This window comes from Felis catus, chromosome D2 (genome assembly GCF_018350175.1).
Source record: "Felis catus isolate Fca126 chromosome D2, F.catus_Fca126_mat1.0, whole genome shotgun sequence".
In the NCBI taxonomy this organism is placed as follows: Eukaryota; Metazoa; Chordata; class Mammalia; order Carnivora; family Felidae; genus Felis; species Felis catus.
The window spans coordinates 82279995-82293699 of record NC_058378.1 but is presented as its reverse complement, the minus strand read 5'-3'; the positions used below and the strand labels follow the sequence as shown (position 1 = coordinate 82293699).

The window sequence follows — 13705 nt, the reverse complement described above, 5'->3', positions numbered from 1 at the left end:
AACACAGGGAGCCCCAAAGCCTCGGCAGGAAAACCATTTCTTTGCTGTTTATTTCCCGGGTGCACCATTCACTCGCTCACCCTGGGGCATCACACCCCGGGACCCAGTGTGTGTGTCTGTTTGTCTGCGTGGGTGTGGCTCTCCTCACCGAGAGTCAAAATAATCTCTTGTTCACTTTACTATTATGGTTCCTGATTACATTTTCCATATATTCTTTTGTATATACCTCGCAGTGCTTTTTTACAAAAATTAATCACAGTCTGACGTCTATACTGACTGTGATACAGACGGATATAAAATACATTAAATGCATACTTTATTTAATTATTTCCACCAGAGTCAAAACTTTCCTTCCCCCCCCCTTTCCTTTTAAAACTTTGTGCACAAAACATTTTATCTGTATTAAAAAAAATATACCGTATTACAGGTCGTCACCATTTATGCCTCTAAATTATTTTCTTCATTTTAATTATGCATCATGCAACCACAGAACCCGATTAGTCCTTTTCATATGTTAAAAGTACAGTGCTTGGAAAGGCAATTTTGTAATCAGCCAAAGAGATGTCATTATGCAGTAATCATATGATTAGTAATTTTATAATTTACATATTTAACGGAGGGTGAAGATGTAGCAGAGACAAAAAAGGAAAACATTTTAATGCTGCTTCTTCCAAGTTCACACCTGGCTATTCATTTGCCATTCCTGCCTAATGGGTTCCCATTCTATAAAAGTCCTTTTAATGATCTTATACATCAGTTTTATGACCTCTAAGAAACATACATCACAATTAGACAAAATGTAAATTCACACATGTCCCAATTTACCAACTGTTGCTTTACCCTCAACTCCCTTTGCATCACAGCGTGCAAAGTCTTCCAGAAAAACGGACTCAGAGCTGGGGGGCTGGAACCTCCACCTGATGGGGTCACTCTCAGAGGAGCACAGAGCACTGGGCCCATGCTATCCCAAATCGACATCAGGTTCAAGGAACGTGACTGCAGGTACAGTTCTGACTTCAGACTTTTCAAAGGTCCAAAGCCACCCCAACTTCCCTCCCTCTCTCCAAAACTCCCATCCCATCACGGTCACTCACAGCCACATTCACCCCCCACCCCCCTACAGGCACTGCCATTTGGATAAGCAGCGAAGCCAAGTACAAGCATTTCTTTGCTCGAACATCAAGACCAGACTCACCCTTTGCCTTCAACTATGGCTTCTTTAAGATGAATATACGAAGCAGGAAATATACCCTTTGGGGGAGGAAAAAAAAAAACAGTAGTTTTTATTATCAACATGAATACCAACCGAAAATCAAACACCTATCCTGAAAGGGTGGAGGCAGGCACGGCTGGATAACGCGAACTCTCCGAGTCTCAAGGTAAATCTCACATACAACACAGCGAGGCAAACAGGAGGCATAAACTCAGTCTGCCTGTGTTTCACTGAGGCTGCAGGTGTCTCAGAAGAAAACAGAAGCGAACTGTCTGCAGGGAAAAAATTCCACAGGCCTTTCCTGTGTCTTCTCCATAGGTCGCTCCTCGCGTCCACCGCTGCCCTCGACGCGGGCAGACCCAGAGCCAAGCGATGCCTAAAAACAATCTCCGATGATGGTCTCTGACAGTTCCTTCCTTCAAAAAGCTAACGCTGCCATCAAAAGTTGCTTTCCACCATCGGTCATCACGTACGCATGCAGGCCTGCTTACCTGACCCACGGATTTCCCAGCAACCTTCAAACAGAGAAAATACAGAAAGTGGACGAATTTCGCCCGATCCACACGACCGCTAGACACGGGTTTCTGTTAACACAGCGCCCTGCATCCGCAAAGTACGGCACGCGCCTAGCAGGACGGTGCGTGAGGGGAAGTTGTTCGGGAAGTTCAGTGTTGAGCGCAGTCGGTGAAATGCCAGGAGCTTTACCAAGACTCCGGCCGCGCGTCTGAGCAAGCGAAACAGCTCCCTCACTGGTGTGAGGCAGAAACGACCACCCGAAAGGGAGCAACGGGGCTGGAGGTGCTGGGGCGCGGGCAGCACAGCACAGCTAGTCAGGGTTCCTGCACTAGATCTAGCCCGCGCAGCAGCAATCCACTCAGCGGCACTGGCGGTTTCCAGGCACCTGTCGTGTGAGCAGGATCGTGTTTCCCTGGCATCTGGCCCGCAAGGATTTACACGGGAGAACCAGAAACCACAACTACTAATCGTGTTTGGGAGGGGCACGGGTACCACTGATTCGTGTTCCTCCTGCCTGTTAGGAAAGGCACCAAATTGCACAAAAAGAAGAATTATCACAGAGAGGGGAGCAGTCGGGCAGAAAGACAGTGGCCGAGCGACAAAGAGGACTGGAGGGCCCCTCCCCCAGGCCCCAGCCATTCAGGACACCCCCAAATCCCAGGATGCCTCCAAGAGCACACATGATGTCAGCATGTGCTGTCGGATGGAGGGAGAAAAATAACAAGGCAGCCTCGCCCGTGTCCACAGGCAATGATAGCCCTCAGTCTCCGTAAACCTGGTCTCGGGCACCATGGAGCCCCGGAAGGAGCAGTAGAAGGTACAGAGGGGACACACGCAGAGGCTTGAAACGAGCAAACCGCGCAGCAGGGGTCGTTCTAAACCAGTCCAAACGATCTACACCTGTGTAAACAACTATACAAAGGATGCTTCCAGAACACTTAGGAGTCAGGATTGCTAGGGGCCGCGTCCCTTCTCTGCACTGCCGGGAGGGACCACTACGAAATCCTATTATCTTTCAACTGCCTCATCTTCCAGTGAGGATTTTAGATGGAAAACTAAATACAGCCCTGCCCAGCTCTACTGTAGCAATGAGCTGTAAAGGTCGGGGCACCCCAAAGAAGGGCAGGAAGGACAGCAGTTCAGGAAGGCACCGGGGGCTGGGAAGCACTGGCGAAGGTGGTACCAGACACCAAATAAGCATCAAAGGAAAGGGAACAGCTTGCCTGGGGCCTGCCCAGCACATGGCACATGGAGCTTCACCCCTGTTGTGTGGCTGTGGAGGGAGACGGTGGCCCATGATCCCAAGAACCCCAACTCTGTATAACAAAGTCCTCAGCTGTGGCTTTCTCACATGAAACTAGAGTTTCATCTGTAGGAATATTCTCTGGATTGTAGGAGGGCGGTCAAGTTTCCCTGGGAAATCTATCCCACCATCCACCTGCTTCGAACCCGCCATGTTCAAACGTCAAGGCACCAGGTCACTGGGTGTGTGAGACACCCAGCCCCGTCTGAGTCTGGCAGGACAGGGTAGGAGGTCCCCGCTCCTGTCTGCAGACTGGCCCCACCAACAGTACTATCTACGCCAGAGGAGGACAGCCCTGCTGTCCTCAACCCGGGCCCTTCCCGAGTCACTGCTGCTAAGGACGAACAGCTGCCCACTGTCCAGCATGGCCTGTCTGCAGGGTCTCTAGGGGAAGCAGAGCAGGAATTTCCCTGCTCGAGCCGCTGGACTTGGAAAGCCTCAGTTATGGGCTCAGGACCGCTGGAGGAGCCCAGCCCAGTTAGGAGATAATGAGAGGCAGAGTTACGACACAGAAGTGAAATGAGCCATCTGCCAAGCGTAAGTAGATGTTAAAGTGTGTACGTTAACGTGGGCAGGGCCTAATCATAGCTTAGAATGGACGGGATTTCAAACTCGGAATAAAACAGAAGGGCCGTAATTAGGTTTTGTGAAGCTAAGAATGGAAAAGCCACAAGAGCACTGCGCGCGGGGGCGTCCACCACCAGGCTCGGGGTGTGATGGCCCGTCTTCGCTTCAGAAGCTCACACTGCCACGCGAGCAGCAGACTGCCCTGGGACACAGAAGCTCTCTCTGGCGAGCGCCCGATGCAGTTTAAGAAGAGTTACACGCAAGAGGCAAGCAAGCATGCGTGAGCTTTGCATGTCTGTTGTCATCACGGATAACGTAAGACTGACAATTATAAGCAGTGTTTTTTTCTTTCTGAAGTCATTACACCCAGATCATTCTCGTACACCTTCCTGTGCTTCAACAGGGTGCAACATTCCACCCGGAAGAGAGGATTCCGCCCTTCGTGACAGGAGGTCAGCACTGCACCTCAGCCCAGCGATTCCGTCACGGAAATGAAGCCAGCGTTTCTATAAGTGCGTGTTGTTCCAAAGGCAAACAATTCAGGGTAGCCCGCGTTTCAGCCTACACATTTTTTCAGCTCAGAGCAAGAGATATAGAAGGAAAACTTGCAGACACAAAAGGGGTAGGATTGATTTCCTCTCACCGGGTGATGTATGAAGGGACATGCACTGGGTTTCAGAAAGACGACTTACCTTCTTAGACTTTTTTCTCAAGGTGTAACCTCTGTACCACCCTAAACAAACAAAAGTTGAAATAGTTAGAACAAGGAGACATCCTAGGACCCTGACGATACCCTCCCATCATACGGGATTCGTTACTTTGCAGAAGCAGGGAAATCAGTTTGCCACAAGAGTCCAATAATCCCAACACCGTGGAAATATACTGCAAGGTTCCCGAGGGCGCGTCTCAAAGTCGCCAGGCTGGTGACCTTCCCGAACACACCGCCAGCTCTTTTCATCTTTATCTGCCACTCGAGACCTCGAGGCTATCACTTTGGGGTTAAGCAGCACAGCCCCATGAGGAAAAATCGTCCCTTTGACCACTCATCCCTGAGCAGGCTCCTTGGGTATACACCTCCCCATTGCTTCCTCTCCCTGATTTGGACAAGGGTCACAGCCAAGTGCACAAACCAGCATCCTCAGATCAAGAACTGCCCATAACAGAGACCCTATTGAGCGTTAACTTCCTCCATCCGGAGACACTGTGCCCTGAAGCAGCCGTGATCTCACAACGTACGTCTGGGGCAAAGACTCAGCCCCCAGCCGGAAGCGCCAGGCCTGGGAACAAGGGCCCACCCAGCCCCTGGGGTTTGGCCTTGACTCCAGTTCCCACGGAAGCCAAAGACGGGCACAGTAGGACTGTCAGCAGAGGGTACAAACAGAAGAGCCCTTTCGACGGCAGCACAGCCCCGACCACACCCTTGGCACCTCGGCTCAAGCCGAGGGTGGAAATGGTCCCTGCGGACGCCTCGGTGTCCACAGCCAGTCTCCAGCCTCCCAACAGCCCCACTCCGCACGACGTCCGTGGGTGTCTGCTTACCCCAAAGGCTCTGAAGTCACTCTGGCCATGTTGCTCAGGGAAAGTAAATCCAAACTCAAATTCCAACTCTGCCCCACTGGGGCAAAAGGACCCGGTCAGAGAATCACGGGAGCCCGCAGAGAGTTATCCCGTAAGTTTCCAGACAATAACCAAATAATGGGCTCTTACACAGTATCAGAAATCAAAGCTCAGAAACTAGTGATGTCCGAGCGAGCTCAGAATATTGTCACAATGACGGCACCCTCTTACCCAACAGCAAGCATATTACCAACCAGAGGCAAGGAAGAAGATCACAGACCAGAAAGTGATGGGGTGGAAATGAGCAAAGTCCTCAAGGGATTAACAACAGATGCTTTCTAAGCACTCGCAACCAGAGATGGACATTCCCAGGATCCATGCAAAGAATATGCTAAGACCTAGTGGTGACCGCTTTGCTTTCTTGACAAAGGGACTCACCAGATGGACTGGGGACACAGCAGACGCAAAGTGTCCAGATTTCCGCCGCACATGTGCGGGACTGTCTCCAGAAAGCCGTACTGTCTACCTCACTGGTCGGTGCGTGGCGGTCCAGAACCTGTGCCCGTCGAGGGCAGCGTGCACACACAGTGAAATGGAAAAAGAGGGGCAGTCGATGCAGTCAGCAGCCTGCGTCTAGAACCGAAGAAAGGCTCTACTGGTTCAACTTTAAGGATGGGCCTCCACCCTTTCATTGTAGCCTTCATATTTTCATTATGAACATGCCCTTTCTTTTTCTGAAACTGACAAGGGTAAATGCCCCAGAACCTGTAAGGAAAATACTACAAAATGACAGGAAAAACACAGAAACTAAGCAGAACAGAGCAGCGCTTAACCACAGTGTATAGAAGAAGTCCAAGGACTTACCCCTGAGCAAAGAGAGGCTCAAACTTCATAATAATCAGACACAATTTTACTGCCCAAACTTTAGGGGTAAAAATTGTTATGCTGCACGATATGGGCAGCCCTGGGCGCCGTGGGGAAGAGTACAGCCTACAGGAACCGGAGGGGAGCAACCTTCTCTACTTCTCCAAAGCATCTGTCCCCACGGCCTGCAACCGACAACCACCACCTGGGAAGGCGTCCCTGGGAAAGACACGCGCACACCCGCCCGTGCACAGCGGCGGGACAGATGCAGGATACCCATGCAGCGTGATGTGGGGTGGTGTCAGTGGAGGGGATCTGAGTGCCCAGAGCTGGGAAGGCTGTTGGTAAAACATGGGGAGCGCACACACAGCAGTGGGAGCTGTGAACTAAACAGAACGCTAAAAATAAACAGGTGTGCGTCTTAAAATGTAGCGCTGGGTAAAAAAGTAAAGAACAGAACGAGAGCTATGCTCACATTTATATACATGAAAAGTACATGCATGCCAGACAGGACAAGAACAGGAACATCCACTTCAAACATGGTGAAAGGGTTTTCCACGGGAAGAGGGGAAGAAAGGGGTGAGCCATGGGGATAAAATGTAGGGAGTCTTGTCTTTTTTTAACGTTGGAACAATAGCTGGTAACAGTTTCTTAACTGCCTTCCTAAGCAAAATGAAAACCTACCATCTTCCTCCCCAGATTATTTGCATACATTATTCCTTCAACCGACTGAGCCCACACACTATGTATGCGCCAGAGACCACACTAGACAGAGCAAAACACAGAAAGAGAGGAGACCGAATTTCTGACGTGCGTGAGCTCGCAAATCGGAAGACCTCCTAAGGGAAGCAGGGGCCACACCGTGTTGCAGGACAGAGACTGTAGCTCGAAGGAGAGAACATATCCCTGCAAAGTCTTTTTTCAAGGAAGGGAGGAGACATAAGAGAATCAGGAGCAGGAGGTCCAGGGCCAGTAGTAGTGACGGGCTGATAAACTTCTCCCAGGCAGAGCTCACGAGTGGTCTCCTCTCCGGGGAGTCAACCAACCTGCTTCAAACAAGAGACACCCCCCTAAGAGACAGGCAAATATGGGCAACACTCAGCCCCTAATCTCAGGGAGCACACAGTCCAGCACAGGAAAATGGCAGCCGAGCCAGCGAGTACCACACAGTGTTCCCAGCAGAACAACAGGAGGAACACACTCACTCAAGTCCAGGGGTGGCGCCGAGACGGGACGGTACCAGGCAGAGGAAAGGAGGTGGGAGGCAGACAGGAGGGAGCTTTTGCCCAGGCAGGATGTGCTCGGGTTGAGTCTTCAAGGACGCCCCATGGCCAGTCAGATGGAGGAGGGAGAAGGGGTGCTAGGCAGAGCAGCATGCGGAAAGGTGCCTTCACTGTGCCCTGAGAAGCCATCAGCATCAAGGACAGAACATGCATGCGGAAGAAGCTGGAGTTTCTTCAAGGGTGGGCAGGTGAGGACCACCGTCACCAAGGTTCTGGGATCGGCCCAGGGTCTAAGTAGCTGCCCGAAGATGGACAGGACATTCACTTATGTCAGGTGTATGGTGACCTGCCCCGAGTGCTGCACAAGAGAGTCAAAACCCAGATGTGACCAAATCGCGTCTGCATGGTCAACATCCACGTGCACAACGGGCATTCTGCAGAAAGCACCAACCGGCGTCCCGCTGCATGGGGGCACAGTCAGCCCTGCGGCCGAAATCTCAGCGCACAAAATAATCATCCCCAGGAAGATGGTAACCACAGCTACGGCGCTCGGCCACGGGGCCAGGGCCAGGCGGCCGGTCGCCTGGGACAACTTGCAAAGGATGTCTGCTGAGTGGAGGCCGGGCTGGACGGCTCAGTGGTCTTCTATGAGACGAGAGCCTTAGCAACGTGACTGCCTTCTCCAGTCTGCCACGGGTTAAACTGTGTCCCTCAAAATAGATGCTGAAGTCCTAACTCTATCCATAAATGTGACCTTATCTCGAAATAAGGTCTTTGCAAATGATCGAGTTAAAATGATCTCATTATACCGGGCCCTGGCGTCCTTATCAAAAGGAGAAGCAGACAGAGACACACACAAGACGCTGCCGTGTGAAGACGAAGCAGAAACCAGAGTGTTGCGTCTACAGTCTAAGAACACCAAAGACTATCGGCAAACCACAGAAGCCGGGGAGATGCACGGAACAGCTTCTCCCTCACGGCCCTCAGAGGAACCAGCACAGCCCCCATCCTGATCTCGGACTACCAGCCTCCAGCCCTGGGAGAGAACACACCTCTGCTGTCTCTTTAAGCCACCCGGTGTGTGGTACTTTGCTATAAAGGCCCCAGGAAACTCCCACTGTCTCACAAGGCCTTCGACGGACACATGCTGATGGCCCAAAAAGGAGCTCATGTGTATTTGGGGAGAAAATATATTATTACCCCTGTAAAAATTTGAATATGTTCAGTCCCAGGATAGTGGTTTAAACAAAAGAATAATTTCCTAATCTTTGTACACAGCCTGCAACCTCCCTGGAGTACAGCATCCAGCCCCCAAGAGCCACATGGAAATGAGCAGGTGGCAGGACCGTTCACCGGAGAATCAATTAATAAACATGGGACCGTGGCTCACCTCTCCAGTCTGGTTGAGCCTGGGCACTGCTTAAAGGCAGGGGCATGCCTTCAATGAACCCTCCAAGTTCCTTCCACCTGCACAGTGACCTGTAAACTGCTTTTTCTTTGCTCTAAGCTCCAGGCCCTCATGAGCCCGAGAGAGAGAAATTAACCGCAACTTAAAGTAAATTTGTTCTTTGAACCTTACTATAGTGATTATCTGGAATGTATATTGTCTGCAGAAATCCAAGTCATATCCTGAAAAGGATCACACAGAAAAAGAAAATTAAATTTGACAAACAGAAATACATTTTCTTAGAGGAAATGTAGGACGGGAGAGGAGGAAAGAAAAAAAAAATGCCGAACTCAAACACGATCTGTGAAACTTACATAGAACAAATGGGAAGAACAGAAAAACAATTATGCCATTTTTATTTGATGAACAAAGACACCAAGTTTCCCAAAGCCAAAAGTACTTCCCCAGAAGCATTTCTCTGATCAGATTCTGATTGAAATGAAAACGACAGTTGTCACGGAAAAGGAATTTGTTTTGTGTGAAAGGGTCTTTACAAAGATTGGAGCATTTTAATCAGAATCTGGAAGACTGACTAGCCCAGAAACTGAATGCTCACTGAAGGATCCTTTACCACGATGCCTGCTAGCCAATTTTTTTTTTTTTAAGTCAAATGTACAGCAAGGATCGCTGGCTCGTCATAGGATCCCACTGTTTGAAGAGTCCATTCTTCTTATGAAGCAAAGAACAAGAGGTAGCAGTCTCTGCGTGCCCAGACTGACCGGAAATTGCTATCTCTTTAGGAATGACGTCATCGCCCAGAGTTTATTAACCAGGATTTCAACTTCGGGGTCAAACATAAAAAAGATGTAGGAGCACTTTTGCCTTCAGATCAGTGAAGTGTCTGAGATGAGAGGTTTGATCCCTAACCTCTACTTAATTTCTCCCTGCTTCCTCTCCAACACTGGCAATAGATACCGAGAGCGGATACGGCAATCCAACTGTCAGCTATAAAAACTGAAAACAAGCAGAAGGCACCCATCACAACTACTCATTCACTTAAGGACAGGGTCTGTTTTCACAGTTACATCTGCTTCCAGGCAGACGACACTAAAGCTGATTTTTTCTTTCCCCTACCAGGACGATTTTAGGGTTAAAGACGCAAAGGGACTAGAATTCTAAGCCCACGTGAGTCACAAGGGCAAACCAGGGACATGGCCTCGGGGGTATTCCTAGTGGCCTGGGAGGAACACTGCAGCAAGCCACAGCCTGCCTGGCACACAGAGGCTCACGTCTGCTTCGTTCTTGTGCAAAGTGATTTCCTGAACGGAGTGTGAAGCCCAGTTCACCGATTACGACAGGGTGACTTCAATCTCCTCTCTTACCCCCACCTCCTACTGGAAGGGTTTAGCTAAACCCAATCTAAAAGCAATTTTTCTATTGAAATGATCGATTTTAATCAGTTCTTTTCATTCATCTGCTCTACGGGAGTCGCCCCTTCAAGCAGGAAATAAAGCCACCAATGCTAAAACACAATTTTACAAAAACATCCAGATCTGAGGAGTTTCAGACGTCCAGGCCATCGTCGCTCCCCTTCTGTGTGACAGTAACCTCAGAACAAGGCGTGGGGGGGGGGGGCTTCTAATGATATGCATGACACTAAAGACAAAAACCAACTGTGTGTGGGGCGCCTGGGTGGCTCAGTAGGTTGAGCCTCCGACCTCGGCTCAGGTCATGATCTCGCGGTCTGTGAGTTCGAGCCCCGCATCCGGCTCCGTGCTGACAGTTCAGAGCTTGGAGCCTGCTTCAGATTCTGTGTGTCCCTCTCTCTCTGCACCTCCCCTGCTCACACTCTGTCTCTCTCTCTCCTCAAAATAAATAAACATTAAAAAAAAAAAAAACTGTGTGAAAAATCAAAGACATTTAAGAACCACTGTCACAAAAGTACATTTACAGGATTTCTAATCTATTGGGTAATGATTGCTTCACTGGACCATGTCCCACAAAGCTGTGACAAACTCCAGTCACCTCTAAGAAAACAGGGTCAAAGAAAAAAAAAAACAACAATCTTGGTTCCTTTGAGGATGTTGTTAACAAATCTAAATGAGAACAGAAGAAGTCTTACCGGATACATCAAATACATCAAAACAATCACTTGAACGCTAAAATATCTTAAATATTTCTTTCCATTATTTTTTCAAGTGGTCAGTTATTCATAGTCAAGATTTATATACATTTGCAAAAAAGGAACCAAAAGATTCTGTTGTTTTTAATGAAAACAGCTATTTCCCCAGAAAACTTTAGAGTCTAAAATTCAGAATTTTTAGTTTGGGGTTCATTGTAATAAAGGATCATTTAAATAACAAATAGCCTCATGACTACCCTCACCTGAAATGGCATCCATCATGCAAGAAAAGCGATCGTATGAGAAAGACTCGTGTTGACACGTATTTTGGAAACACTGAAAAAGTGTGCTAGTTGCCCAAAACGGTAAGAGAAAAGACACCAGAAGCATACGCACCTTCATATGTTTCTAAGATGTGCACAGTGTCTCCTATTTGTAGAGAAAGTTCATCCGCTCCCCTGGCATCGTAGTTATAAAAAGCTGTGAAGAAAAAGGGATAAGAAGATATCAGCAGAGGTAGAAGGGACTTTGCTGCCTTGTTCCTGCTTGTTTTTCATGTCGAAACGCATCCAGTCCGTGCCTGGATCATCCTCCCGGACAGCCTCAAAAGTAGCCTTTTCTTTCAACAGACAAATATAAAGAGTCGTCAAGTAGAAGAAACCCGTAACCCCACGCAACCGTAAGTGATTTTTCTTAGTGTGGTCCCACAAATCTCTAGTGATCGACGCAGTGTGGCAGTGGCACAAAAACAGACACACACGCCAACAGAACACTGTAGACAGCCCAGAAATACACCCACACTAACACGGTCAAGAAGGAGGATGTGCAATCTGCCGTTTTGACCACTTGTAAGTTCCGATACAAGGGCAACAGTGACGTCCGCGGTGCCGCACAATCATCACCACCAGCAACATCCACAACCTCTCCGTCGCTCCAAACACAAACTCCATACCTGGTAAGCGGAACCTCCGCGCTCCCCCTCCCCCGAGCCCCTGAGAACCTGTGGTCCTTCTCCATCCCTCAGAAGCTTGACTACTCCACCTGCCTCATCTACATGGAATCAACCAGGGGCGCCTGGGTGACTCAGTCGGTTGAGCGTCTGACTTCAGCGCCAGTCATGATCTCACGGTTTGTGGGTTCGAGCCCCACACCAGGCTCTGAGCTCTCAGCACAGAGCTCGCTTCTGATCCTCTGTCTCCGTCTCTCTCTGCCCCTCCCTCACTCGCGCTCTTTCTCGTTCAAAAATAAATAACATTTAAAAATAAATAAATAAACAAACAAACAAACAAACAAATAAATAAATAAATAAAATCAAACAATACTGTCCTTTTTCTATCTGGCTTCTTCAACAAAATGTTTTAAGGCTCATGCATACTATCTCATGTATCAGAACTTTATTCCCTTTTATGGCTGAATGTTTGCAAGAGGAAGAATATTTTAATTATCATTTTAATTATCACTTGACATACTGTCTATATTTCCACTAATAGATATTTTAATTAAATAATTATTTCCTAACTATGAATCAATTACACATGGACTGAATATTCTTTAGAAACCAAACTGATTTTTTGTTTAATGTTTATTTTTGAGAGACAGAGAGAGAGAGAGACAGAGAGAGACAGAGCACTAGCGGGGGAGGGGCAGAGAGAGAGGGAGACACAGAATCCAAATCAGGCTCTGGGCTCCGAGCTGTCAGCACAGAGCCTGATGTGGGGCTCAAATCCACCAGCCAAGAGATCATGACTCAAGCTGAAGTCAGACGCCCAACCGATTGAGCCACCCAGGTGTCCCGCTAAACTGATTTTTTAAATTATTATATAACCAATGTTGATATTGAGCCAAAAAGTTATGTTACAATTAAACGGGCAAAAATATGTTCAACATTGAGAAGAAATTCTTAAAAGTAGTGATACTCAACAAATCTCTGAAACTGTTGTTCATCTGGACATTCAGCAGTTCCTATTTCTCTTAGAGAAGCACCTAAAAAAGTCATACCATTAAATGCAGACCACAATTTTGCTCCAGCATGATGAGGTGAAGGTAACTATCACAGTGGAAAAAGGATATTAGAAAGTGTTAAAGACACAAAAAGTACAGGTAGCCCACTCTCCCAAAAAAAAAAAAAAAAAAAAAAAAAAAAAAAGGAAGAAGAAAGAAAGAAAACATATGGAAAGAAGTACAAAGTACCCAGATCTCAAACTATACTACAAAACTGTACAATCAAAACAGTATGGTTTTGGCACAAAACAGACAAATCGATCAGTAGAACAGAATAGATGGCCCCAAAATACACCCATGCTTATACGGTCAATTAAGCAACAACAAAGGAAGCAACAATTTACAACAGGGAAAAGACAGTTTGTTCAACAAATGGCGTTGGGAGAACCTGACAGCTACGTGCAAAAGAATCAAACTGGACCACTTTCTTACGCGTCACACAAAAATAAACTCAAGACGGATTAAGGACCTGCATGTGAAATCTGAAACCATAAATCTCCTAGAAGAAAACACAGGCAGTAATTTCTCTGACATCATCCACTGAAATACTTTTCTAGATATGTTTCCTCAGGCAGAGACACAAAAGCGAAAATAAACTCTTGAGACTGTAGCAAAATAAAAAGCTTTTGCATAGAGAAGGAAACCATCAACAAAACAAAAGGACAAACTACTGAATAGGAGAAGATATTTGCAAATGATACATCTGATGAGAGGGTAGTATCCAAAATACACAATGAACGTATACAACTCAACACCAACACAAAACAATCCAATTAAAAAATAGGTCGGGCTTTAACAAACGGTGTTGGGAAAACTGGATAGCGACATGCAGAATGAAACTGGACCACTTTCTTATACCATACACACAAAAAAATTCAAAATGGATGAAAAAACCTAAATGAGACAGGAAACCATCAAAATCCTAAAGGAGAACACAGGCAGCAACCTCTCT

General features: G+C 47.6%; 1 protein-coding gene across 4 annotated transcripts in view; it reads right to left on the bottom strand.

Moving 5' to 3' along the window:
- Positions 1 to 13705, bottom strand: part of DOCK1 (dedicator of cytokinesis 1) — a 529364-nt gene that overhangs the window by 455534 nt on the left and 60125 nt on the right. For all 4 annotated transcript variants that reach the window (XM_045040829.1, XM_011287620.4, XM_019813984.3 and 1 more), the window contains exons 2-4: positions 11149 to 11232; positions 4292 to 4332; positions 1196 to 1251 (exon numbers count right to left, since the gene is read on the bottom strand). In XM_045040829.1, coding sequence (XP_044896764.1) covers positions 1196 to 1251; positions 4292 to 4332; positions 11149 to 11232 — 181 coding nt within the window. The remainder of the gene's footprint in view (positions 1 to 1195; positions 1252 to 4291; positions 4333 to 11148; positions 11233 to 13705) is intronic.